Genomic DNA, 25,198 nt, shown 5'->3' on the forward strand with positions numbered 1-25,198 from the left:
TCAATCTTAAAATAGGTTGTATGTACAACAATTATCCTATTTCTTAATGACATAAATATGTCAGTTCGCCGAGAGCATGCGTGCATATACATACACACGCACTTGACGTATGTATTTAGATACTCGAGGTTCCAGTTTTCTTGTAGCTGTATCTCTGCCATCTCCACTTATTCTAGGCTGCGGCAGGGCAAGTATTAAACTGCACTGTGCTTTATCAACCTTCCTTCTTTCTTTGATCAACATGTTTGACCTTGTTGACGTTATTTTATTTCTCTTAATTTCAATAGTCTTTAGCTCTCAGCTCCTTAGTATTCGTAATAGAACTATGGATAATCCAAACCCACCTGCACCCATCTTCAACCCTAGGGGAAGGAGACGGCCTCTGATACCAAACTTGAATCGGCACCAGCCTCCACGTGAAAAGCCGCGATTCTTCACAAGCACCTATGAGGTTACGCCAGAAGATATAACCGAGGTGAAAGATATCTTGGTAAAGGCTAGGAATCTACCTCTTGAACTTGTCGATATGATCTTAGACGATGCCGAGTATTGGGTTTGTTCTTCCACTATCATCGATCATGACGATTCCGAGTCGGGTCGCATCTCCATCCATGGTGCACGTGAAGGAGAAAACCAATTCCTGGTCAGCAAGGCTTCATAAGAATCTTAACTTCATCTTGTTCTCGGCTAACGTGTGATCATAGCTTCGCACCAAGCCGCTTGGGCTTACTAAATGGTCACCTTCTAGTCAAGATCTGTGGAGAGTAGAAGCTACTCCTAAGCAGCTCGAGAAGGAATACCCTCAGTCTGATCTGCAAAAACTTGCAGAGGGGCCTCTGCCCACGTTAGAACATCCATTTCGAAAAGTTGTTTTCGATATTGAGAGTTGCGACCAGGGTTGGAGTAGCCATCATGACGACCATGGCACTTATCTCAGCTCCTTTACGTGGTTTGAGGCGGGGTTAGAGCGCTTCGATAAGAACAACGAATGTGAGAGAAATTCTAAGCCACATTGGAGACGTAACCTGCGTTACTTACTTAACCATATAATAGGCCTGCCGGATTGTCCAGATCGGAAATACAACGATAACTCCAATGACTTAGATATCCCAACATGCGCGATACGCCCAATTTGGCCCTCAGTGGTACACGACCAAGGCGGCGCCAGTGGTCCACGGTATCATCATGATTTGCTTGCTGATAAGAATCACGAGATACAGCGCAACAAACACGCTGTAGGTGAATTACAACACCACCACGTCGAGTGGGCCTGGGATGACAATATTGACCCGGAATCCTTGGAGACGGAACGCCTAAATGAAATTGGCCGGGGATCAGGCACTGGTAACGGTGAGTTCGTTAGGAACTTGAAATTTGGGGATATGATCACTGTCTGGGGTCACGCAAGATTTCCGGGATGGACGAATAGCGTCAAAAAGGTCGGGGTCAAGGTTTATTGGACGCTATAATTTGCCTTTCGACCCTGGGGTAGAGCCGTGATGGTGCTTATGCTCTCTGTTACTTGGACATCCACAATCCTTTTATACCTTATACCTAGGTCACTAATAAAATAAACGAAGTATTTGCCTTACCACCGAACGTTCTATTCTACTAAGGACTTCATCTGATCGAAAAACTCGGCTACCTTATGAGGTAGGTACCTAACGTACCTAACGTAACCGGCCCTGGTATCTGATTCCCCAAGGAGGACGATAGAATGTACTATGCTGGAACATTGTTCGTCTCTAACACCATTAATTACGTCATGATACTGCTCTTACGCCCAGGAAAGGCAAGCTCATTTATCTTATTCTATAAAAATCTTGATTATAATGCAATATTAATACAATAGTTATATGATCAAAGTTGGACTTTACCACCCTTGAGCTCCTGTAAGTCCTTACCCCTGAACGGAACATATACCTTCTCGCCGGGAGGCAGCCAATAAATCGCATCGGCTTCTTTTCCATTTTCCTTCGCCGCCTTCTCAATAGCCTCCGGATCGATCCCCTCAGACCTCAGACGTCCCTTCTGAACCTTCATCGTACCCGTGTACTCGAGCTGCTTGACGACTCTTAAAAATATCGGCACCGCGTACCGGGGGAGATTCGCAAGACAATGCTCTGTCAGCCCCTTTAGATCTAAGCCCTTCCCACTGGCTATATCCTCAGCCTTAATAGACGTTCCCTCCGTCGCAACTACAGCCGCGCACCCGGCTCGCCCGTCTGCGTTGGGAACTAGGACGCCGTACACACTCGCCTCAGCAATTTGTGGGAATGCGCCTACGACGTCGCCGACTTCGGTTGTCGACACGTTCTCCGAGTGCCAGCGGAACGTGTCGCCAAGGCGGTCTACGAAAAACAGCCGGCCCTCCGCGTCTATGCGCATCGCGTCGCCCGTTCGGAACCACAGGTCCCCTTTGCTGAACACGTCTGCGACTAACCGCTTCTGACCGGCTTGTGGGTTGCCGTGATACACTGGCGGTGTAGTCTTCGCCGGATCGATGCGATGGATGGTCTCTCCCGGCTCATCGGTATTGCACCGAATCGCGAAGCCTTTTGCGTCTCGCACGATATCCTGCGTGTCCGGATCGATGCGCACGCGCGCTTCGCTGCCGCCGTTGATCAAATGCCATAGCGGACCTCTTATAGCTATCGCGCCCCGCGAGTACTCGTTCCGGCTTGAGTTACTAAGCAACCCGACCCCGTCCGTCGAGGCGTAAAACTCGTGGATGACTTCGATGCCGAAGCGTTCCCGGAACGTCTCCCATATATCTGGCCGCATACCGTTGCCCCATGCCATACGGACATTGTTATCGGTGTCGAGAGGGCTGGGCGGCGCGTTTAGCAGATACCTACATAATTCGCCTACGTATTGGATAATCGAGGCTTTCGACGAGCGGACCTCGGGCCAGAACGTGTTGTGAGAGAACTTGCGCGATAGGACTAATGTGCCTCCTGTATGGATACAGGAGGCGCAGGCGAGGCCCTGGGCGGAGGCGTGGTAAAGCGGGAGGCACGTGTATATTCTAACGCCGGGCTTGATGCCTAGTCTGCCTCCAGCTTGCTTTATGAGCACATAGCGCCCCCGATTTACGACTGTGCCTTTAGGTTTGCCCGTGGTACCGGATGTGTAGATAAGACATGCTATATCCGTGGGCTTTATATCTTCGCGGCGTGAGGCGGGGAGTGGCTCTGTGTCTGCGAGAGCGCTTAGAGATGAAGGGTTGTAGTAAACCGTCTGGATATTGGCTGAGGTGAGGTCTTCTTCAACGGGGGAAATGAGATGGCGGACGTCTGAATCCGCAAGCATGTACCGAGCACCGCTAAGCTTGACGCAATGAATAAGCGATTCGGCTGTCAAGTTGTAATTTATAAAAGCCACCGAGGCGCCAATCCCCTCGAGGGCAAGCCAGAGCAGAATATACTCGGGGCTGTTAACGCCATTTAGCGCGACCATCTCGCCCTTCTTAATCCCCAGATCCTTGAGCAACCAATTGCCAACAGGTTGTAGGGCCTGGTAGAATTCACGAAAGGTCCACTCACGACCCTCGAAAATGAGGAAGGTAAGATCACCCATGGGGGTATTGGCGCGATCCTCAAAGGTATGGTAAAGGAGCAACTTTCCTTTCCGGGCTTCCTCGGTGATGAGCCTTAACAGCAAAGCGGCACGCAGCTTATTGCTTCCCTGAGCTAAATCGTTCATTATATGAAAGCGAGCGTCCATGTAGGCCGCGAGGGCAACACTGCCTGCAGCGGCCGCGGCTATAGGAACTAGAATTGATCAGTATTAACTATTTAACTATAGCTATGTATGAATGATTGAGATAGTTTAGGTCCATACTTACAAGCCATTTTTAGATATTAGAACTTGATGATGATATTTTTAGATACTGGGTAGGTAAACATAGAGTTTGAGACCAAGATAGGTACGAAGTATTGTCAAAACATTGATCACAGTGCCAAGAGTAACTTCTGGCTGGTGTTTTATCCGATAGCTTTCTTCATATTTGTTTCTAATTCGACTGTAAGATAGCACGGTGGTACTGCAGATGACTGCGTGGCTTAAAAAGAGAGACGAATGTCTCAGATCGACTGGCCGAGGTAACTCGATCGTGTTCGTGACGTGAAGTGGGCAAGTCTTTAATACAGTAACACGTCGGGTTTCGGTAACATACAAGGGGTAGATTCCGGAGCATGAGTGGAGTCGGGACGGCATTGTGCATTTTTCACGTCCGCTAGAGTCGTATCCCCTTATCAATCCTACGTTTCTCTCAATGTCACCATTTGGAAACTATACGGCGCTTCGTGGTTTAACTGCAGCTCAAGTATCACTAGAAAAAAAAATATATGCATTGGGTACTTAGCTGATGAAGTTGGCTGATGGTGTTACACGCGTGGTCATTCTCACCCAAGTTGCCTTAGGTACCTAATTTAACTTATACCTAGCCTAGGTTAGTGAAGCAAGTTGGTCCATTACTTAGTGCTCTAGGAAGACTAGCAAGTGGATGATATAATTTATATAATTTAAACCCCGAAAAATAAATAAAGCGGTTCTTCGGTAGCGTAGTTAAATTTATATCTAGGTCGAGATTGTTCTTACCTAATATGTAATGAGGAAGCTTGATACTAATAGAATGAGATCGTTAACCTAGACACTCTAGGCACTTGAGGTAAAACAGACTGGGAAACGTACTGGAGTTATATTAGTGATGTACGTTTTCTGTTTAGGGATCATAATGAAATACAGCTCCTTATATGAACTAGCTAGCTGCCCCCATCGAAACTAGGGTAGATGATTTATTAAACATACTGCTAAGATTGATGGTTAATAAACATGTTGTCGATGTTGTCAATGGTGGGAAACTAAGGATAATTATGGTTATCATTGAAAGTTGACTAAATATATCATCTGGATGGCTCATTGAATAGACAAGACCGTTTTCTTGCTCGATAATAAGCAGGATTAGATGCCACTGCGAGAAGGCACGGAGGAAAAACAAATGTATTGGAAAATAACAACAAGATTTAGGATCTAAACCAGGACTATTGGTAGATATATCTCCTAGGAGGTATGCAACTCCTTAGGTTAGGTAATTTAGTCCCCTAAGATGGGTATATGTTCTATTCCAGTCAGCCGGGTACTGTATAAGAAAAAGATGGGTTAATTTACAATCCTGATGGCAATGGTATAAATAACCGGTGGGTGGGTTTGATTAAGTAGTATCTAGGCCAGTAACAGTACCTTTTTTCTTAAATAATTACCTACCTAAGTAATTCAGTAGCATACCCAAGGCATAATTATAATGAGGTGGACAATCTACCAACTGTAGCGTTGCTAAGGTGCCTTAGATGCCTTAGATACATTAGGTAGGTACGTTAATATCTGAATAAACACATCTGAATAAACGGCGCTACAAAGACAGTACGCTCCTTCCACATTGCTTCCCACCTGGTACGTTAAGATTCTCGACGTGTTGACGCGTTGACGCGTTGACCGCCTTCAATAACTTTTTATCGCCGCCTACATTCGGCAATATTGCTTTGGAATTTCTTCACACACTGAAATTCATCCTTAAGGCGTTTATCTTCCACCGGCATCAGTTTTCCCCTTTGTCTCTTTCACACTTCCCTAGTCAATTCTATCCTGAACAGAAAATGGGTTCTCAAAACAAAACCGTGTCCCAAAGCCCCCTCCAACGCCTACCCATTGAGCTGAAGAGATATGTCATGATAAAGCTTGATATTACCTCTCTTTACGCACTTGTCACTACTTGCAAAGTCTTCTACAATATCCACAAGAGCGACAGAGGCTTCATTCTTCGCGCAATCACTACAAATGCTCTAGGTGACGCCCTCCCATCGGCTCTGGCCTTACACGTAGCAAGGCGTACCGACTGGGAAACAGAATCGCCCGCATATTCTCGTGATGAGCTTATGGATCAGATCCACAAGTTTGGCAGCACATATCTCGATCGGAATAATAAGACATTGATTTTCCCGGAAGACTTCTCTTTCTCCTTGGCTTGGGAGCTCGTTTCTTTCCACTCCATCGTCGAGAATTTTGCTCTGAAATTAATGGAGGAAACATTGTCAGACATGTACTTCCACAATTTTCGGGGTCACCCAATTCCAAAACCTACAAGCACAGAAATTGCCAGAGTACAGCTTACATTCTATTGTATGGAGATATCTCGAGAACTTCTCCCTTTCCACGTTAGCGGGCCGGACAGTCATCTGGATAATGAACGACCATGGGAAATGCTCTGGCACTATTTCGCACCATGGGAGAATCGAATCGCTGAAGTGATTACCTATTTCCTAGATAAATGTCTTGATAATGCTATCAGTCGAGGTAAGTCCAAGCTGGCTACATTATACTCCTATATTACAGACTAAGGAAATATATAGGATCTATCAACATGGGAGACTCAGCTTACTACGAGTGGTATACTGCTTTGGGATTGCGTGGCTTTGATAAATTAGCCGACGACGAGTTTGTATCTCGCAATGCCGCCACTATCGAAACCAACCGATACCCATTCCGTTGCATTTGTTATTTCGCACTTGGTGTATCTGGTTTTACATGGTTGCGACCTGTTGGAGAAACCCTCATGGTCCGATCTTTCAACATAGACCACCTCTTAGCAAGATTTCCCCAGGAAGAAAACGGGGCATGCGATAACTGGTACTTCACGATCATCTCAGAGCAGCACAATCCTCAATATACTGACTCACAGCCCCTTCCTTCGGAAACCGCTTGGTGGGACCGTGCTCGAATCAATACCGTATTTCCAGGTATTCTTCCCAGTACAGCAGAGATTCAAGACATGGCAGGAGGCAACGAATACATTGGGAATTCTTTCGAGCCGGAAGTCGACCATTGCAAAGAGATTGGCTATTAGGGAACCGGCTGGATACTATACTTCGCATTCCTTATACCTAATACGTACTTAGTACGGCCGTCAAGTCGTTGGATTACTCGTCGTTGAGGCTTGGGAGGTTTCGCGGGTCGTCGTTAACGTACCGGAACGGGGCTAACCCAATAGTTAGTAAGGGCAAAGGTGACTCGGACATGAGATGGACGGTTTATGGTATATTATGGGCGATTTATGGTCCTTGAATTCATGGCCTGGAGTGCGAAGTTGTAGTAGGTAGTGAGTCTTCTTGTTGGGTTGATCGGGCGCATATGGTTTCGAGAGTTGGAAGACACATGATATAAGCTTCATACCCTATGAATGCATAAATCAGCCAGGAATATCAAAAGCTTCGAGTACATTGAAAGTTACATGATAACTAGGTAACTAAGGGGCATTCGCATTATTAAGTACTTTCAATCACTCCTATTCTGTCTAGATTTTGACTCTCGCACAAGTCGACCTTATATACAAGCGGTACGTCAGCGTTCAACTGATCAGTAAATAAATTTCCAACTTTTCTAACGATAACAAAATTAAACACTACCCTTTTATCCAAAGACACTACTTCCTCAAGCTGATCCGACACGGATAACCATCAGCAGGATGCGCCCCTCCGGATTGCGTCTGATAAGCGCGCTCGTTGTTAACACTCTTAACCTTGCTCGTAGGGTGCAAGCGATCCCATTCATCATACGCATGCCTAATGCCAAACTCACGCACAGTAAGCGCCAGCGTGATTTTCACATCGAGCATAGCTAGAGTCTGACCCAAGCAATTTCGCGGCCCATGCTCAAAGGGTCGCCAACCCCCCTTAACGGGGTACAGTGGGTCCCCCGGCTCCACGAGCCAGCGCTCGGGTATGAATTTCATTGCCGAAGGCCAGTACTTCGGGTTGCGCTGTACGGCTGAATGTAGAATCCACATATTTGTTCCCTCGGTCGGATACCTGTTGCCCCTGTCGTCCTGGAGATACACGCCAGGTTGGCCGCCACGCATCGCGGACGCAGGAGGGAAGAGACGTAGAGATTCTTTAATGACTGCCGTGGTGTAGGGGAGTTGGTTGAGCAGATGGGGCCGTTCGCGCATTGTGTTAGCCGTTTCGGTAATGTCCGTACCAAACACGGCATCATGCTCGGCGCGGAGCTTAGCCATGGCTTCGGGGTGGGATTGTAAGAGGTAGAAACAATAACAGATTGTGGATGATGTAGAATCATGGCCAGCAAAGAGGAACAGGCGTATTTGCACTGTGGCCCAGTCCCTGAAAGCTGAGTCAAGTTTCTTGGGGCGCGGCTTGTCCTTTTGCTGGGCCATGTAACCTGCTAAGGCAAGATGGATGATAGAGCGCGACGAGGCGGCTGTCTCATCCTCGGCCCATTCGGTATAGCGCTTATCAAGTTCCTGGGCTATGTAGTTGTTCATCTGGTAGCTATTGTACCATTGCACAAAGGGGCGAGCTGGGTTCCATCTAATTAGAAGATTCCACTCGTTGTCAAGGACATGCCAACGAATTTGCCGGCGCAATGCCGATGCTAGGGGGTTGAACTGCTGTTGGGAGTGAAGTCGCGAGTCCAAGGTTACGGCACCAATGACATCCATCATGTACCAGCAAGTCACATCGTCTAGAGAGAACATTTTACCTTTTCGAGCATGTTCTCTCAAAACATCGATGTAGACTTCAGCCTCGTCTACAACGTGAGAAGTCTGTTGTAAAATGTAGCTGGCACTAAAGCCTGAGTTGAAGAGTGAACGAGAACGCTTCCATTCGGGCCCATTCATAGTGAACAAGTTCGCGCCACCAGCTAATGGATTAAAAAAGGCATGTAGAATGGGCGGCTTAGGCAAGTCGTATTCCTGGCAAGCTTGCACAGCAAGCACAGGCGAGCAAATAACCATCATAGGGTCAGCAAACGGCCACATGTCCAGATAGATGATGGAATCGGCATCATTTTTCTCATTTGCACAGCACAAAGCCTCAAAGGCATCAGGCTGCTGTGTATCTTCAGGCAGCGTTTTCAAAACTGATGGAACGGCAAGGAGATGTCCCAGGATGGAATTCCATGGTGGCATCGGCTACGCGACGATCGCATTAGAATTAGCAAAAGCAAGAAGAATCAGGCAGCCACGGGATGATATCATACCATTCCTTGCTGGCGGAGACGGTAGAAGGTAAGTCTGGCTTGGTAGCCTTTGACCAGTAAATAGAAGAGCGCACTGGCACAGGCAACTAGCCCAGCCGTGGTTACACGTCCCGCACCGAACAGTTCGTCGCCGATCATAGTAAAGCCGAGGTTATAAATAGCGGTAAAAGGAAAGAGTAACAAAAGCCAATGTTTAACACATGAAGTGAAAGAATCCTTATTAGTGATGTCGCGGGCGGGATTGTCTACATGCAAGGGATACCAATATCGCTAGGATGTAAGGTAATTGAGCGTGGGGTGAACGTAGTAGAGAATGGCAGTAATGGCGAATACTATAAAGGAACCAACGGCGGCATTGGTTATTCGGTTAGAAAGCGCGAAATTATCATTACTCTCGGATTACTTTTAATGTTCTTAGAGTTGCAGACGTAGTAGCGAGTAGTGATGAGGCGTCCTAGAGCCCTACTAGGGCTCTATATATTGACCAGATAGTAACTATTCAAGTAGTGAATAGGAGTTCGCCGGGCACTTACAGTACTACCATAGATAGATTACGGGCTTACATTAATCGGGCTCGAAAGAAATATAATAACAGAGTTATCTATTTATCAAGGAGGTTGCCTACATAACGACACTCCTCTTTAAAACTTGGTTATCTTAATGCTAAATGAGTGGTCATAGGACTGTTGCTGGGTTAATTAGGAGGTATTTTAGCAAGAATATAAGGTATATAATTCAGGCGTCCTCTTCACTTATAAATAGCCTTGGTTCGTAAATCAAGCTAGGTAATATACCCCTTTTCATGTAATTTCATTATTTGAGATATCTCCTATTTACAGTAGGCCGACAGTCCTATGCCGATATAAGGCGCCTCCATCCTTGCGCGAAAGGGCGAAGGCGATCTGGGGGCTAGATGTAACGAATATCTTCACCGCTAGAATGCTAGAAACTTAGGGGTACAATAACATCAATGCTGAAGAGGAAGTCCAGGCAATCGAGAAACATTGGAGATCAAGAAAAAGATATGAAGAAACTCTGGACTCCCGACAAAGTTGAAATCCTCGAACAGCCTAGAAACTGTAGCACGATGCGTTTTGCTTGTCATGGCAGAATAGATTCAACTGCTCTACGAAAGAGTTGTCTCATTGTAGGGAATAACGGGAAAGACAAGTTTACTATTGCCGATTTCAATAAGGTTGAATGGTTGACGGCGTATAGTACATTGCTTACATGGAAATAAGCTTCTTAACGTATGGAAATATAGGCTCTAGTGTAAAATAAGGCCGACATCGGCTCATTCGCCTAAGATCTATAAACCCGAAGATGTCACTAACTACAAAGGTAATTCTGTGAAACGGCAAGACGGGAGCTCGGACGTTGGTGGATCACCTCCGCACCGGCAATTATCGGCTTCCGTGTGGAAGTGACTCTATCGGGCAGCTCAAAGGTTGCCCTTTTTTAATCTAGTTTAATATACAACCTTGGATAACATATCTGATTCTCCAATGCCCTAAGATATAGTAATCGTCACCATTTACAGGTAGAATCGCTTTTTATAAACCTGATCCCACCCTTTCATCAAAACTCGATTGAAAATCTGACAGCCCTTCCATTGATAGATCCTATCTACGCTGTACCGGAGAGCCGAGTCGTCACCGCTATTCATTATGGGCGCATATTTCGAAGAAATCCCAAGACAAAGCCTCATCGATTGGATGTTGGCACAGAAGGTTTTCTGGATAGCTACAGCACCACTATCGGGAAAAGGACATGTTAATCTTTCACCAAAAGGGGGCCAGTATTTTGGTGTCCCCGACACTAAAACTTTTTGGTTTTTGGATTTGACAGGAAGTGGAAACGAGGTCTGCTATGGCTTCTTCAATCAAGAGATCATGCAATTAACTAACCTTAAACAAGACCATATCACATCTTCTGGAGCCGGGTAACGGCCGTGTAACTATACTATTCAATGCCTTCGAAGGGCCGCCCCGTATCGTGAGGCTTTGGGGAAAAGGCCGCGTACTTGAAAATGGAACACCAGAGTTTGACAGCATTGTGCAAAGGGAGAACATCGAGGTCCTCCCAGGCACGCGGTCAGTCATTGTGGTAGACATCCACCAAGTCGGCACCTCATGCGGTTACTCGGTGCCAATATTCGACTTCAAGGAATTCCGGACTACCCTCAACGACTTCTTCAAGCGCAAGGAAGACAAGTTCCTCGAAGGCAACGAGAAAGAGAGTATGGACCACTACTGGGCCCTCAAAAACGCTTGGAGTATGGACGGACTCCCAGGTATGCCGCGGGGTCTGAAAGCCGCGCGTTCCTACGCTATTGAACCTGTCAAAAAGATGGTTGGACCCCTAGCTCCTAAGAACGGCGTAAACCTAGGTGCGCGCAGCGGATTCCTACTTGAACATTTTATCATCATAGTACTGGCTCTCTTACTCGCTATTGCGTTGGCTACACATCCTGCTTTCCAGCATCATGCCCAGACACGGATACGGGACGTGATACTACAGGTCAAGGCCGTGCCAGGCGCGCTTCCGAGTTCTGTTAGATTTATGGAGTAATGATCGACGCGGGAACGAGTCCATATTGCACCACCATTTTCTTAAGGGTGCAGAGCCACTTTATAAGAGTCTATTTTGGAAGTATTGGGTATGCATTCGTTTAGTTACTCTTTTATACTGGGCACTTAAATCGACCTGGATAGTGGATACGTTCCTTTTTAGTCAACGTCGTAGATAACTTCGGTATCAACGTGTCTCTCTCTTGACTATGATCATTACTAAGACCGTCATGATAAATTCTTAATGGAATTTGGAAGATGCAATTCGCCTTCATAATTAAATTATCCCACCATATAATCCGTCTGCCACAAGCAAAATGCTAACCAGTCGCCCACCCCCTGAGCGCCGTGTACTTGTTCGGAGTACAAGGGCCGTCATCGTTCAGTACCTTATGCTCCGGAATCGCGCCGTCCTTCGTGGGGACCTGAAGAAAGATAGTCTCTGAGACACCCGGGAAATAGTTGCCATGGCCCTCACGGCTGACCTCCGGTGTATCCGTGGCAAATAGCAGGCCCATCTCTCCCGGTGTTGTCGCGACGGTGACAGAGCTATTGTCCGGTAGTGTTATAACCGCTAGTCCATTAAGGACAACAATCCATCTGCCTTATGTGAGAACTTTACTCATCAAGCCTTACATCTAGGGCTAGGTAATATTTCTAAATACATAAGTATAAAACACTTACTGGTTTCTAGGTGTATTATGGACTCCGCTGTCAAAACCCGCCGGGATCACGTTATACGTAATGTTGCTAACATCTCCTAGAAACGTAGTCTGTGATCCGGCAATGCCCGTTTGGCTGGATGAGACAAATGGCGCGTCAAGCTCCCAGCATTCAAAACGGGAATTGCCATCCTTGGCGCCAATAGCCGTTACGTTGAGGCTAGTTGCTAGCACTACGTCGAAAGCAGCGAAGAAGGATAGGTAAAGCGAGGAAAGACTCATCGCCATCTTGTCGGTAAGGTATTGAAGTGAAATCTAAGTCGTCTCGGGGGATCACCGATGTAATCTTTCGAGGAAATCTGTCAAAGGATGTGCCCGACGATCGAAGGACATTTTATCCTAGGTATCAATCGCCCGACAAGGGGGTCCAAAATCAGTCCTCCGCTTTGCTGATGGATCCAAAGGCCGAGGATGAGTTTTATGGCCCTATACCGAATTGTCGAATTTACGATAACCTATTTGACCCATTAAGCACAAGGCATGTATCATGTATCATAGGATACGACGTTATCTAACTCATATAAATTTAGTAGAGACTTGCTAGACTTGCTAGAAGGGTATTTTGTACTTGGCCGTCTTGGCTTAGTTAGGTGGGGTTATTTTGGATTATTTTGGATCCATGTCTGGCGGTGAATTTTCTACTGCAACCCTTATACTACCTAAAGGCTAACTACCTCTTACATAGTATACTACGTTTAGTACTCCCGAGGGATACGTGTCTCGGCTTAGCAAAGGCTTGGAGAATCATTTAGACGGTCTCTTTCTTGTAGGATCGGCATAGAGACATTCACAGCGTTAGGGGCCACTTACGTCTGTAGTTTTACATACATAACAACGGAAAATTGAAATCAACCGTTGAATAGGTTACCACGGTTTTCGAAGTCTCGCCAATACCCGGTAATCCGGAAAGCCCCTGTCGAGCCCCGTATGACGTATTAAATATATGCTGTTGGTCCCCTTCACCGCCAATATCAGAATCTGCCAATACATACCTACGCAACTCGACGTTCATCAAACGAATCAGGAGCTAGTAGGTTTAAGCCGTGCTTCTCGTTAAACCAACGACATTTTAGTCGCTTCTTCATTACCTTAGTATCTAGGTTAGTGGCCTCCTTGTGGCGGTCTTTGATAAAGTGCCTCTTCTAGTGCACCTTGTGCATGACGAGCTACTTGCTATCCGCTATGGGTATATATTCAACTAGTACCGATAACCTCACACGTCGCTCGCTTTTCGCGTCGTGTTGGTTTTGGAGCTATGAACCTGAGTGAATCGGTACCTATCATCGTGGGATTATATGTGTCGAGTTGAGTGAACACGCGACACTTTGCTCTAATCCGCCCAATACTATTCCCGTAAGTGCACTGACTCTTAGCCGTTTCCCGACCATTCTATCTAGTAAATAGGCAATTTCAATACCCCTTAGATATTCCGCCTTAGTGGATGTTGTGGGACCAAGTAATACTAAGGCCGCATCCTTTTCGTCGGTGTCTTGATACTCCTGAGATGTCTTTTTCTTGGGAGTCCTATGTCCCGAGTGGTGAGTGTGAACAAGGTCCCCGGGGTCGGCCTTTCGCGCAATACTTTCGAGCGCTCCGGTGACGTTATCGTATGCAAGCCATACCGCTGATCTTTACGAAGGTAAAAATTTACACCTATTAGTATCCGTACTGCCCACCTTATTGGACTAGGCATATTAATACTCGTCAAGCCGCAATATTTAAACGAAGTAAAAGAAGTACGCCAATCACACTCATAATGGGGGGTATGATATTTAGTAGGTAAGGGGCATACATCTACCAAGGCATCCGGGGCCGAGACAGGTCCCTTAAGCCTTTCGGTTTACACAGGAACCTGTGATCCTTTTTTCAGCTATACTGCTACAATAGTCTCTGGGATGTAACACTACTTGCGTTATCTTCTGCAACCCACGGACGCTCCCTCATAGACGCATGTCGGGTCTACATGATGAAGTTGGTATCATTGTTCTGGCAGCACGCATTGTACCCCTCGCCTGTTATAGACAGCTCGCTACACTACTATTACATACATACTTCGAGCAGTAATGTTACTATAAAACGAAGGGAGGCCAGGCCATAAGAGGATGTTATGTCCTTTGGACAGCCTTGTTCTTCTGACATCTATTTAAAGGAGTGACATAGACCAAGATGTCACATATCATAGAAAATGGCGCGTCCTGACGCAAATCATAACTTATTATGAGTCTTAGCGCTCCTCAAGACAGTAAGTAGCACGAAACCCGAATATTAGCCCCCGTGACATTGATCTGGGATTACTTAGTTGAAGCCCAAAGCTCACAGAGAGTATCATGGATATTCAAGCGCTGGATTGATGCCATCCGCCCTCTTGTTATGCTCTAGCCACTAGACCGTTGGTGGAATCCTTTATCAGTATTGATACATGGGTAATTATCACTCACTCCTGGAGAGAAACGTGAGGGTTCTTCAATTGCCGGTAGCTTCCGATAGGAATGTCTCCAGTCTCTGGAACTGGGTCACCGGAACAGGCAACATTTACCGCAGAGAAACGAGGTTTCTTTATGAACCGGATCTCTGTGCGGTTGGCTGTCACGATAACTATGGAATGGTATGGTTAGAATCACTTGTTGAAACTATCGCCATAAAGTTGTTACGTTGCTTTAAGAAGGTATGAATACCAGCCCCCCGGGTTTTCTTACACGCTGACAAGTATTAGACATCTAGACGGGGCCAGATATTCGTCTTCTCAGAAAATATGCTTCGAGTCTTAACGAGTTCTCTGATTACAGCACTTGTCCTCGCGCTACTACTTATTCCCGTCATTGTCATTCCAGCTGTGGACAGCACAAGTTCCCAGATGTTTTGCGTCTTGGTATCTACAGTATTGTTTACAATCACATTGTCTGGTCCCATGAATGCGAAGCCAGCTGAAGTTTTCAGCGCAGGTGCTACGTAAGTTAGAATGACGCCCCTGAGTGAAACCACGACTAATGCTCACTACCTACCTAGGTATGCTGCTTTGTTGGTTGTCTTTCTGGTTACTACTAGAAACGAGGGATGAGAAACTCTTCGCCTGTTAACGAATTGGTATAGCAATTTGAATTCAGGGGCTTAAAAATTCAAAAATAAGGAAATTTTAATCATGTCATTTTATACAAGGTTTTGTTATTAGTTAGTAAACACTTGACTTACCTTTTTATCCATGCCTAAGAAAAGCTTGCAATGGTTCGCAATTCGAGAATATTCGTAGTTGCATGGTTAGAAGTATCACGGGGATTACTTTAAATATGGAAGCCGAAATCATGGCAGAGGTGTTCGCGCACCGTTCTGGAGGTATTGGAAAGGGGATGCTATCGTTATTTTCCTATCATTTGAATACTAGCGCTTTTACAGCATATATCAGAAGGGGGATAATACAGATACATAAGAACCAGGCGAGCTTGTGTTAAAGTTCCAAATCCCACACCTACAGCCAAATTTCAATATTGTACTCGCAGACAAGAGGTATTCTTTAGAATATTTTACGAATGTTTATACACATCAGCCCCTATGCTGGTCCGTCATATCAAGCTACCTTTTAGTCCTCTGCATTCTTTTAGTCCTCTGTATTCTTTTAGAGATCACCTGTTTCATCCGGGATACGTCCGGTTCAGAACCACTCGAACTAGTAGTCCCTTGGGCAGTAATCAATTGAGACCTTTGTGAGCCAAGATCCGACAGGATTGTAGCCCTTGAACCTGTGGCTGTTGTTGTTTCTGAGTTGGCTGTGTCACAAAGGTGTCCGACGCATTGTTTCTTTGTTCGTCCCGGCGCACGCTTGGTTGCTCCGCCGCTTGTTTTCTCATCTGGGCCCTTCTATTCTGTTCCGACTCCAGAGCGCTTCGTTCTTCTATGAGATGTGTCAATATGTCCTTTAGTTCCTAAGTATAATTTCGGATTACCATAGCGATGACGAAACTAGAAATACCGGTGAAGATAATATGAGGTATACTATTTTCTTATTGGATATCATAGTATCATGGCTATGGCGTGGCTATGTTAACCGCATAGTAATCCTCATCCATTCAACTAGAGAACTAACAAGTTGAGCACCTATCTACCCCCTAAGTTACATGCATGGCCCCTTTATATTTAAACCAATCAAAAGCTTCGATGCTTCAAAGTTATTTGCTTCGTAGCTATTTGTCAATTTAATAGGAGATATTGTGACATATGCCTAATACTTCCCAGGACAGTATTAGCCTTGTGATAGAGTAGGTAGATACACAATTTGGTGATTGGCGCCAGCGCATCACATCGTGTGCTTAGATAGTATACATAAATACTGAGTCCCAAACATGGGGCTATTTAATTATATTTTTCTAGAGCATTGATATTCTACGTATTTCCAAGTTCTAAGAATTATAACTTGCACAGTCGCTAGGAGTTGTTCGAATTGCTCGATATGGATATGATCGGATACGCAGCAATTGCGAGTCGCATGTCAAATTCATCTGACCTTACCTTACTTCGTAGTTTCTCATCTCTTAACTATCAGAATATTCTATACCTCCAGGCCGAATTGACGCATATAGAACAGCTATGGCGAGAGAAGGAGGTGGAAATCCAAAATAGCATAAATGAAGACATGAGAGAGAGGTCTCCTCATGACTGGGCAGAACTTTAGAAAGACGCAGAGGTCTGGGCCTAATTTTTACAGCTGAGAAACAAATTGAAGGAATATAGTGCGTTCTACCCCCCCTAATGTCGTTCCGCTACCTAATAGAATAGCAGACGAGGCCTTGATCCAACAGCACATAGTTGCACATTTTGAGAAGCCGTCCAAGCGGAGTTTGAAAGTATTAAATCACATTTTGGACGATAATTCAAAACGTGTCTTTCTAATTGGAAAGGAATATACAACATGGTCTGACGCAGAAATCTCAAATTAAGGAACTGGGTTTTATCAGGGGAGTCAAATAACTTCAAGTATCTTATACATATTACGGTAGTGCTTCTACTCGGATACCCCTTATATCTGCCTAGTTTTTACACCAAGTCCTCCAGTACGGTACATGCTGTCCCGGCTCCCATAGCAGCGTATTTTCCAACCGAGCCGCAAATGTCGTATTGGGCATTTTAAACTCGATCGAGTTCTGTAGCCCGGGACTTGAAACCGTACCGTTCTCCCAGGTAGCGAAAGCGGACGCGTTTACATTCACACGACCGCCATGCGGGTACTTCCATCTAAACACGTCGTCGAGCCCGCACACGGCATAGTACACAGCCGTAACGTCCCAGACCGGGTGCTTCTGGTTGTACCCGATGTTGGTACGCAGAGCGTATCCGAGCGGATTCTGGGTGGGGTCTAGCTCAGTGGTAATGCGGCGGCCGAGGATGGTGTTTTCGCCAACTCCATCCCAGGCAAATGTCAGTTTGCCCGGCCACCAGTTTAATACTTTTTGAGCGAGAGTTTCGTTATGCGTGTTCGTGTTATAGGAATATCCCACGTCGTTGGCTTGCACGACGAGTTCGCGCACTTTAGAAGCGAGTAGTTCAGCCCCTGTATATGGGGATATTTGGTCGGGGCCAGAGTTAAGGAGATTGAACACGTTGTCGAAGAAGCCGATTACGGCAAGAGTAATTGAATCGTCCGCTGATGTAGAGAGGAGATAGCGGTACGATGAAACTATTCGAGTGAAGCTGTATATTAGACGTAGTCCCCTTACACATCGTAACTCTAGGTGGATGAAATCACTGCCGCACCTGGATCAGGGGTATTGGTTCCATCTCGCACATCTTCAGTGAAGTTATAGGTCAGCCCCGTAACGTAGGCTCCAAACTCTGGGTACTCTGGTAATCGTGTCTGTGATAGAATATATTAACCACAATCTGACTTATTCCATTTCAGCGATTCATGACATACCAAATTGTCAACAGGCTTTTGGATCGCTATTGGGATCTGTGGATACCCGAAGTAAGTGTTAATCGCATCGATAGCTGGAGGAACATATCGACTATTGACGCCTACATATCCGTTGTTACTGTTAATGAACATACGCTACGTAGCACAAGGTCGAGAATTTGGAGGATATATACTTGACATGACTCCAATTAGTTCAACCTGTCCCCAGTTCTGAAGTATACCACTTAAGCCAATTGCCAAGGGGTCGTCATCAAATGACAAGAGGTCCGTGTCGATGATGAGTCTTTTCTTGTTGGACAAGGCAGCGACTATAAAGACATGTAGTACCAAAAAGCTTAAGAGCTTCATTTTGAAGACTTAGATATTCGGACTGCTAGAGAAGACTTGAAGATATATCTAAGTCGGTCAGTAAGAGGTCAATGGAATATCGAGTCGTATCGCCTATAACGCGTGTGCTGACTAAATGAGGGGCGTTTGTTTCTTCTGGGGATCAGATCCTTTGGATTCTAGTTCCGTTATCATGGCGGATCCAACCATACAATCAAGAGCAAATCCTAGACCTCGCTCATGCATGCTTATAAACAGCCTAGCTTCTACGACACCCTAGCTGGTCCGTTATGGCATCCTTGCAGGCATACAGCACGTGCTGAAAAAGAAGTCCACATTCGAGTTGTCCCTATAATTCGACGACGAAGACAACCCGACGTGATGAACCTTGTTCGTAAACCTAGCTACTCTAGCAAAGGGAAAGGTTACCCCTAAACTGGCTGCACTAAGACAAGCTTCCAACCCTTGGATATTATCATGGCTACCCAAAATATGCCTTTGATGTTCTGATGGAGGCGGTCTGCTGACTTAATGGCTGTGTGCTCTTTGTCGCCCTGAGAAAAGGGGAAGTAGGAAACTCGGGACTCAGATGATCGTTCGAATTACTTTAGGTACCTAATGGATAAAAACTTCTCGACCTTGAAAACCTCGCATAAATATATTACATTTGAATTCCATAGTTACAAGTCGCCGTCACATCACGATCAATACTGCTGTTGCGGAATAAAATCGTTTCGTTGTCCATGCGCTATGCAAACGTAAGCTACCTTTTATGGATCGCGAGGCGATGTAGCACATCACCAACCAAGTCCTATGACTAGACCCGACCTGCTAATACATAGCGGACGCCTAGCTACGAAGACGCATAGAAGCAGCCTTTCAATGGCCCCTATTTTCGAATCGGGCCATCTCGATCCGGCGTACTTAATAATTTTCCGTATCCTGCCACAAATGAACCACATCCTAGAGGCCGAGTGCGCATAATCATCGATGCTAGATAGAAAATGGATGAAAGCCCCGTAGTCTGGTGGCCTTAACGTAGTCACTTGCCGCTCCCCTAACGCCGGTCCCAAATTGATGCCTTGTTACAAAAAGACTGGTATCTGAAGATACGAAAGCTGGACGAGCTTATTATAGAATGAGGACAAAGGGAAAGAACTCGTGAATGTGTAAAGGATGGATGTCAATATGTACCTAGGTAGGTGGTCAGTTATGTTGATACCGGGCAGAAAACATTAATTTGACTGTGCAATAGCTAAGTTGATCATCGCTCGAGTCTTGGTTGCGGTTGCCACCCGTTTATATAAGCCATTAAGCCCATACCGATAAGGACAACTCCCATCATGGATGCATAAGGTATGCTGTTTGCCAATGCCTGATCGCGTGGTAAAAGCCCGGACGTCGTAGAATGTGGCGTAATGGTATTGGCCCTTGAGAGCGTGGGTTGGTCAATGGTTTCGCTAGAATCTGACTGGCCCTGGCTTGAGCCTGGAGGTAACGTTCCAGCCACAGTGGACAAGTCCTCAGATGTCACACTTGCATCGTTAGATTTCTCGATAGCACGGGAATCCGATAGAGCTTTCTCTCGTGCAGCAGCTTCTTTAGCTTCAGCATCTCTTCGAATCTGCAAAGCCATTTCTGCTAGACTCTTGCGGTCTGCATCTCTTTCAGCTTCAGCTGTCTCCGCCCGCTGCTTGAAAGCATCGAGCTGCTGTCGTAGATCCCTGATTTCTAACACCATTGACTCAATCTGAGTATGTAACTGCGTGGCGGAAGCTTCGATGGCTTCAGCTTGCAGAGCTGTTTTGTTAGTGTCGCTGAGAATATTATCGGTAGCAGACGATACTTCATCTATAGGTGGTTCGAAGGCTTCTTCCAATGCGGTCTCCTGAGCTTCTGACTTCACAGGAACACCATTTGTCTGTATATTAGAGTTCTCTTCTAATCTTCTGGCCAACTCCTCGGCAAGCTCTCGAGCTCGTCGCTCTTTCTGCAAGGTCTCCTCAAGGTCTCGCATACGTGAACTCTGATTTTCTATTTCCCGCTTCGCGTTACTCAAGGCTTCTGTCAAGTGTAGGATCTGGCTCATCCCGTCCTGTCGGATCGGTGACATGTTCTGGCTGGGCTGTTTAGGCCGCTCGGTGATACCTCGCTTTAGAGATGGAACATCTGGTTTCTCGGGCAAAGGTTGTTGTGGTGGTGGCGCTGGAGGATCGGAGAATCGTGTTTTATTATCGGATCTGAATGATATCCCATTCCCATTGATTATTTGTGACCGTGGCTGCTCAGCTACTTCGGGTTTCTCGATATCCTTAATATCATCTTTCGTCAGAAGTCCTTGGACAAACTGATTTGTTCGACCTAGATCTTGCGATTGAAGACGCTGATTCCGCATCTCATGCTAGGAATAGTTAGATGCTGATCTAGTATGAGAAATGGGTCTTGCTTACCTGAAGCCGCTTTACAATCTGCTCGGTGCTAATAGGCGAAAAGAACAGACCTCGTTGATGAGCCATGACGTTTCCTTGGGACCCCATCATACTACCGCCCGCAACAATCCGTCCGTTACTCGCCATAGAAGCTTGGCTTCCCGTTCTAGGCCGAGCAGGCAAACCACCTTGCGGACCCATCATCATCATCGAGCCATTCGCAGGATCGAGATCGCCGAAATTCATATCGAGAAGATTACTCGAAGGGCTCAAGAAACCTGCATGTTCAACCTTCGCCGCCACTTTATGATGCACAATGGTCTTCTGATCCTCACTAACGATATCAATACCTAGTTCTAAATGATCGTTGGTTTGCAATTCATGTGGCTCGGACTCGCGATTCTCTTGTGACAATCGTGTACCATTGACAAAAGTACCGTTCGAAGACTTAACATCGCGAATCCAGATCTTTCCCTGGCGGTCCGCCCAGATCTCTGCGTGTTGGCGAGAAAGGACTTTCGAGTCGAAGAAACCATTAACTGGTGTGGGAACTGTCTTTGCGTTCGTCTGACGACCAATCCTAAGGGTCTCAGGAGAAAACGGGACAGATATCGTTTTGCGCTCGAATGTTCCGTTGAGAGACAAGAGATATAATACAGGCTGGTTCCCGCCGGTTAAGGAATCAGCCATAGGACGGGACATTCCTTGCTGCGCTCCAATCATGCCTTGGGAAGGTAATACTGGTGAAGGTGAATGCATCGGCGCAGATCCATTTATGCCACCAACCAACTGCGGGCGTCCTGCAGACATTCTTACAAAATCAGACTGGGCATCTGGTTTCGGAGTCGGCCACGGGGCTTTCGGCTGGGGTCGCTTTCGTGTTCCGGTACCATTATTCCACGCGCCCATGTCACCCGAAGTTGGTACAGAGTTGCCATTCGTTTGGGAGCCGGTGGTAGCGATAGTTGAGGTAGATGATACGGATGAAGTCGAAGAAATGGAAGAGGAAGAGTTGTTTCGCTGCAAGTTCTTTCGAGGCAGAAGCATCCGGTTCAGCTCATCAGGATTCATGGAATTGATCTGACCGGCGTGTCCGCCGTTAATACTCCATGCCGGCCGATTGTGTTGAGCGAAAGTTGGCGGGCTTGCGACAGCCGTCATGAGGAAGAGCAGCGAGATGGGATGCGAGATGGAAAGGGAGCGGGTGGATGAGAAGGCAGACCAAGAAGCCGAGTCGGGGGGTTAAGCGGGCCCCTTCTGTTGATCATGCACGCGACCGGAACTAGCAAAGTACGCCGAAATATGTGTATATGTGTATCGTATTGATAGAAAGAAGCGATCGAGAAGTAGAGAGGGTATTTGCAGGCGAGGTGTTTGCTGATGTTATTTCTCTAAACAGTGATAAAAAAAATGGTTAGTTAAAGGGGCGTTCCATAAGCCAAGACGAGGGTAACAAGCAACTGATTGAGGTTGATTACGGGAACACCGGGGTGACAGGGAAGACAGGGAAGACATCAAATATGATTTGTGCGCGGTTAGAGAAAAAAGAAGTTTGGGACATTTTGGACACATACCATGCGATTTTGATAAGGGGTATCTACCTAGGTAGGCGACGATATGTGATTGGAAATATGTCGAATTATTAAGGTACACAACTCTTTGAGCGATGTAAGAGGAGCAACACTTTTGAGGATGTGTGTCGTTCAAAGATTTGGAGTTGCTCAGGTTCCTTGTCGAGGTCGGGTCTCTCTTTTTTTGCTGGCTAATCCCGTTACCTCGATGTTCTGTATTCTGTATTCTGTATTCTGTATTCTGTATTTCGGAGGTACCTACCACCTACCCTACTTGCCTTAGGTACCACCTACCTAACTTTTTAGTACAGAGTTACTTTAATAAGCGCTTTACATGCCTTAGCAGCATTTTTAATGTGGCAACAACATGGGTTTGATACAACAAATAGCAAGCCTGAGGAGAGCCGCAAGTTCCATTTTACTTTTCTCTTTCCTATTTGTCCTTGCCATTGGAAAGTTTGATATCTCAACAGTTACCTCTAGGTAGTTTAGGTTAGGTAGGTACCTAGGTAGGTATATACTTGAGTAGCACAGCTTTGTCTTAAAAGAATATACGTATAGTATGCATAAATATATCAAAATCACATATTGCTAATATTGGCAATTTACTATATATGAATATTAACTACCAACTAAGGATTCCTTTGTACACATTTGCTATTCTACCTAGGTACCTAGCTAGGGATGGAACGAAGCAGGTGCTATGCTCCTATCACGTGATATATCTTCAAGAAGGGTAAAGCGCCAAACCATTTTCTATGTAATCGATGATCCATGTGTCATTACCCAAGGTACGTATTTGTTTCTTTATCGATAAACTCGACCTGTGGACCTAATCACTCAGCCGCGCCAAGAATCTGAAGATCCTGGCTTTGCAACGGCTGATTCGCGAAATCATTTCCAAGAGCCTCGGAAGAAAGAAGCATCCCACCAGCCAGCAAAACCAACTTAAACTTCCCTTTCTAAACTATTATACCGCCATAAAGATTCAGTCAGATACCTAAGATTTGAATTAGCTCAAGATGCCGCCTGTTCCAACAACCCGCGGCCCTCAAGGCCCCTCCACCGTTGACAAGCGTTCGTAGTCCCTAAGACTTTAGATGCTCAAGACTACCTAAAGCACCACTAACATTGTTTTATTTAATAGTTAAGATGGGAGCTATGATGGGCGGTAGTATGTAACTACCTATACCAAGTTCTTCAACCAATTTCTGTTTACTAAAACTAAAAATCATTATAGCTGTTGGCGTTATTATCGGTTTCATTTTCGGTACGCTCTATCTCCCCTACCCCGCCGAGCCTATGACTCGGTGGAATCTATGCCCCTGACATGTGGCGCATAGGAACTGTGAACATATTTAGATACGGCGCCGGACAGCACGGTATCATGCGAACTTTAGGTCAATATATGTTAGGATCTGGCGCTACATTTGGGTATGTAGAGTTTGAGATATTCGTTAAAGCCGTGCCCAACTCGGAACTAACAATTTTGCGCAGCTTCTTCATGTCGATTGGAAGTGTTATCAGAACTGACGCGTCGCCCATCGCCGTCGAAGCATTTGCGCGAGCACAACGACGACCTTTTATCATGTCCCCCCAATCAAGCACGTATCGACCACGAAGTCAATAGAACTTTGCCCACCTCATAGTACCGCCGCGGAGCTTGGGCTGAGGATAAGACCTTACGAAAAGTTAGCGTCCGATTCTTTGCAGCTTCGATTTTTATAGTTCTGCAGAAAAGTCGTATCAACAGCTAAGACATACCAAATTCATCGACTAAAGAATTTCTATCATCAAGGATGCTAGACTGGACGGAAACTATGGGTCGATCTGATATTGAGCTTCTACTAGCCACACCAGCTGGGAAGTTGTAATATATCGAATCTTGTATATATACTAATTATGACAGCTCTGAGACTCAGAGAAATGTCAAGCAAAGCCCTACGCCACACCTCTGATAATTAAAAGCAACAACACTACCGTCGATTCTGATTTCCAAAGTATGAACACGGCATTAGCCGAAAACATAGCCCTCCAGCCATGGCTTTACCTAGGATATCAAAAACTTGTGCGAATTCGGATAGTTACAGCTAGATTAACCTGTCGAGTGAGCAATACAGCAAACGGGCGAGTCCACGGGTTTCCGCATTTATCAAAATCATGTACTAGCTGCGTCTCGTATTATTCACGCTTTCATCGTGCTTTATCTACCTAGAGGTACCTAGGTATTTCTTGGCTTTTGTATGTTCCATGGATTATGGCATACCCCAATCGAATTTCCGGATCAGCCACACCGAAGCCATGCATGCGTGATGCGTGGGAAAATCATACCTAGCAGAATTAGATCCCCTAAGATGAGCCAAGCTAAGGAAATCTCAGGTTTTCGAAGCACAAGAGACTTGCGACTCAGGCGCCCTTGTTTCTACCTAGGCTTTTGTATGAGCAGATCGGTCCTTTTCCTAATTCTACCTGTCTACTATAACATATTCTTCATTCATGGTGTCAACTCCCCAACAAACCTCAAAATTCCCGCTACTTTGTAAATGTTTCAGTTGAAACCGGTGGGGAGGTCTGGAGGAACGCTGCTCGAACTAAGGTATTTTATTTTCGTGACGGCAGT

General features: G+C 45.8%; 10 protein-coding genes across 10 annotated transcripts; 5 read left to right on the forward strand and 5 right to left on the reverse strand.

Annotated features, from left to right (window-relative positions):
- The first annotated feature begins 130 nt into the window (after positions 1 to 130).
- F4817DRAFT_162117 (uncharacterized protein) lies at positions 131 to 1,665 on the forward strand. The gene is made up of 3 exons (XM_049298105.1): positions 131 to 643; positions 705 to 990; positions 1,054 to 1,665. The coding sequence occupies exons 1-3, from the start codon at positions 242 to 244 to the stop codon at positions 1,467 to 1,469; spliced, it is 1,104 nt and encodes a 367-aa protein (XP_049157520.1). The 5' UTR covers positions 131 to 241; the 3' UTR covers positions 1,470 to 1,665.
- On the reverse strand, positions 1,665 to 3,934 carry F4817DRAFT_162131 (fatty acid transporter). The gene is made up of 2 exons (XM_049298106.1): positions 3,848 to 3,934; positions 1,665 to 3,773 (listed from the first exon to the last, which is right to left on the reverse strand). Exons 1-2 carry the CDS (start codon positions 3,852 to 3,854, stop codon positions 1,861 to 1,863), a joined length of 1,920 nt encoding a protein of 639 aa, XP_049157521.1. The 5' UTR covers positions 3,855 to 3,934; the 3' UTR covers positions 1,665 to 1,860.
- A 1,723-nt stretch (positions 3,935 to 5,657) lies between these two features.
- F4817DRAFT_317405 (uncharacterized protein) lies at positions 5,658 to 6,904 on the forward strand (the record flags this gene model as incomplete). The annotated part of the gene is made up of 2 exons (XM_049300798.1): positions 5,658 to 6,354; positions 6,411 to 6,904. 2 exons carry the CDS (start codon positions 5,658 to 5,660, stop codon positions 6,902 to 6,904), a joined length of 1,191 nt encoding a protein of 396 aa, XP_049157522.1.
- Positions 6,905 to 7,392: 488 nt separating this feature from the next.
- F4817DRAFT_162156 (cytochrome protein) lies at positions 7,393 to 9,507 on the reverse strand. Its single transcript, XM_049298107.1, has 2 exons — positions 9,058 to 9,507; positions 7,393 to 8,989 (listed from the first exon to the last, which is right to left on the reverse strand). Exons 1-2 carry the CDS (start codon positions 9,193 to 9,195, stop codon positions 7,481 to 7,483), a joined length of 1,647 nt encoding a protein of 548 aa, XP_049157523.1. The 5' UTR covers positions 9,196 to 9,507; the 3' UTR covers positions 7,393 to 7,480.
- Positions 9,508 to 10,624: 1,117 nt separating this feature from the next.
- Positions 10,625 to 11,788, forward strand: F4817DRAFT_162165 (uncharacterized protein). The gene is made up of 2 exons (XM_049298108.1): positions 10,625 to 10,919; positions 10,975 to 11,788. The coding sequence occupies exons 1-2, from the start codon at positions 10,725 to 10,727 to the stop codon at positions 11,626 to 11,628; spliced, it is 849 nt and encodes a 282-aa protein (XP_049157524.1). The 5' UTR covers positions 10,625 to 10,724; the 3' UTR covers positions 11,629 to 11,788.
- On the reverse strand, positions 11,788 to 12,974 carry F4817DRAFT_162183 (uncharacterized protein). Its single transcript, XM_049298109.1, has 2 exons — positions 12,312 to 12,974; positions 11,788 to 12,227 (listed from the first exon to the last, which is right to left on the reverse strand). Exons 1-2 carry the CDS (start codon positions 12,575 to 12,577, stop codon positions 11,948 to 11,950), a joined length of 546 nt encoding a protein of 181 aa, XP_049157525.1. The 5' UTR covers positions 12,578 to 12,974; the 3' UTR covers positions 11,788 to 11,947.
- Positions 12,975 to 16,726: 3,752 nt separating this feature from the next.
- F4817DRAFT_162235 (uncharacterized protein) lies at positions 16,727 to 17,094 on the forward strand. The gene has a single exon (XM_049298110.1). It carries the CDS (start codon positions 16,791 to 16,793, stop codon positions 17,010 to 17,012), a length of 222 nt encoding a protein of 73 aa, XP_049157526.1. The 5' UTR covers positions 16,727 to 16,790; the 3' UTR covers positions 17,013 to 17,094.
- A 273-nt stretch (positions 17,095 to 17,367) lies between these two features.
- On the reverse strand, positions 17,368 to 18,599 carry F4817DRAFT_317409 (uncharacterized protein; the record flags this gene model as incomplete). The annotated part of the gene is made up of 4 exons (XM_049300799.1): positions 17,368 to 18,014; positions 18,092 to 18,191; positions 18,252 to 18,352; positions 18,425 to 18,599. The coding sequence occupies 4 exons, from the start codon at positions 18,597 to 18,599 to the stop codon at positions 17,368 to 17,370; spliced, it is 1,023 nt and encodes a 340-aa protein (XP_049157527.1).
- Positions 18,600 to 19,383: 784 nt separating this feature from the next.
- F4817DRAFT_342295 (uncharacterized protein) lies at positions 19,384 to 22,399 on the reverse strand. Its single transcript, XM_049303891.1, has 2 exons — positions 21,029 to 22,399; positions 19,384 to 20,979 (listed from the first exon to the last, which is right to left on the reverse strand). Exons 1-2 carry the CDS (start codon positions 22,166 to 22,168, stop codon positions 19,843 to 19,845), a joined length of 2,277 nt encoding a protein of 758 aa, XP_049157528.1. The 5' UTR covers positions 22,169 to 22,399; the 3' UTR covers positions 19,384 to 19,842.
- Positions 22,400 to 23,372: 973 nt separating this feature from the next.
- Positions 23,373 to 24,515, forward strand: F4817DRAFT_162313 (reactive mitochondrial oxygen species modulator 1-domain-containing protein). The gene is made up of 5 exons (XM_049298111.1): positions 23,373 to 23,655; positions 23,726 to 23,752; positions 23,819 to 23,848; positions 23,922 to 24,012; positions 24,076 to 24,515. Exons 1-5 carry the CDS (start codon positions 23,601 to 23,603, stop codon positions 24,206 to 24,208), a joined length of 336 nt encoding a protein of 111 aa, XP_049157529.1. The 5' UTR covers positions 23,373 to 23,600; the 3' UTR covers positions 24,209 to 24,515.
- The last annotated feature ends 683 nt before the right edge of the window (positions 24,516 to 25,198 follow it).

Source organism: Daldinia loculata (assembly GCF_022478755.1).
Source record: "Daldinia loculata strain CBS 113971 unplaced genomic scaffold F4817scaffold_36, whole genome shotgun sequence".
Classification (NCBI taxonomy): Eukaryota; Fungi; Ascomycota; class Sordariomycetes; order Xylariales; family Hypoxylaceae; genus Daldinia; species Daldinia loculata.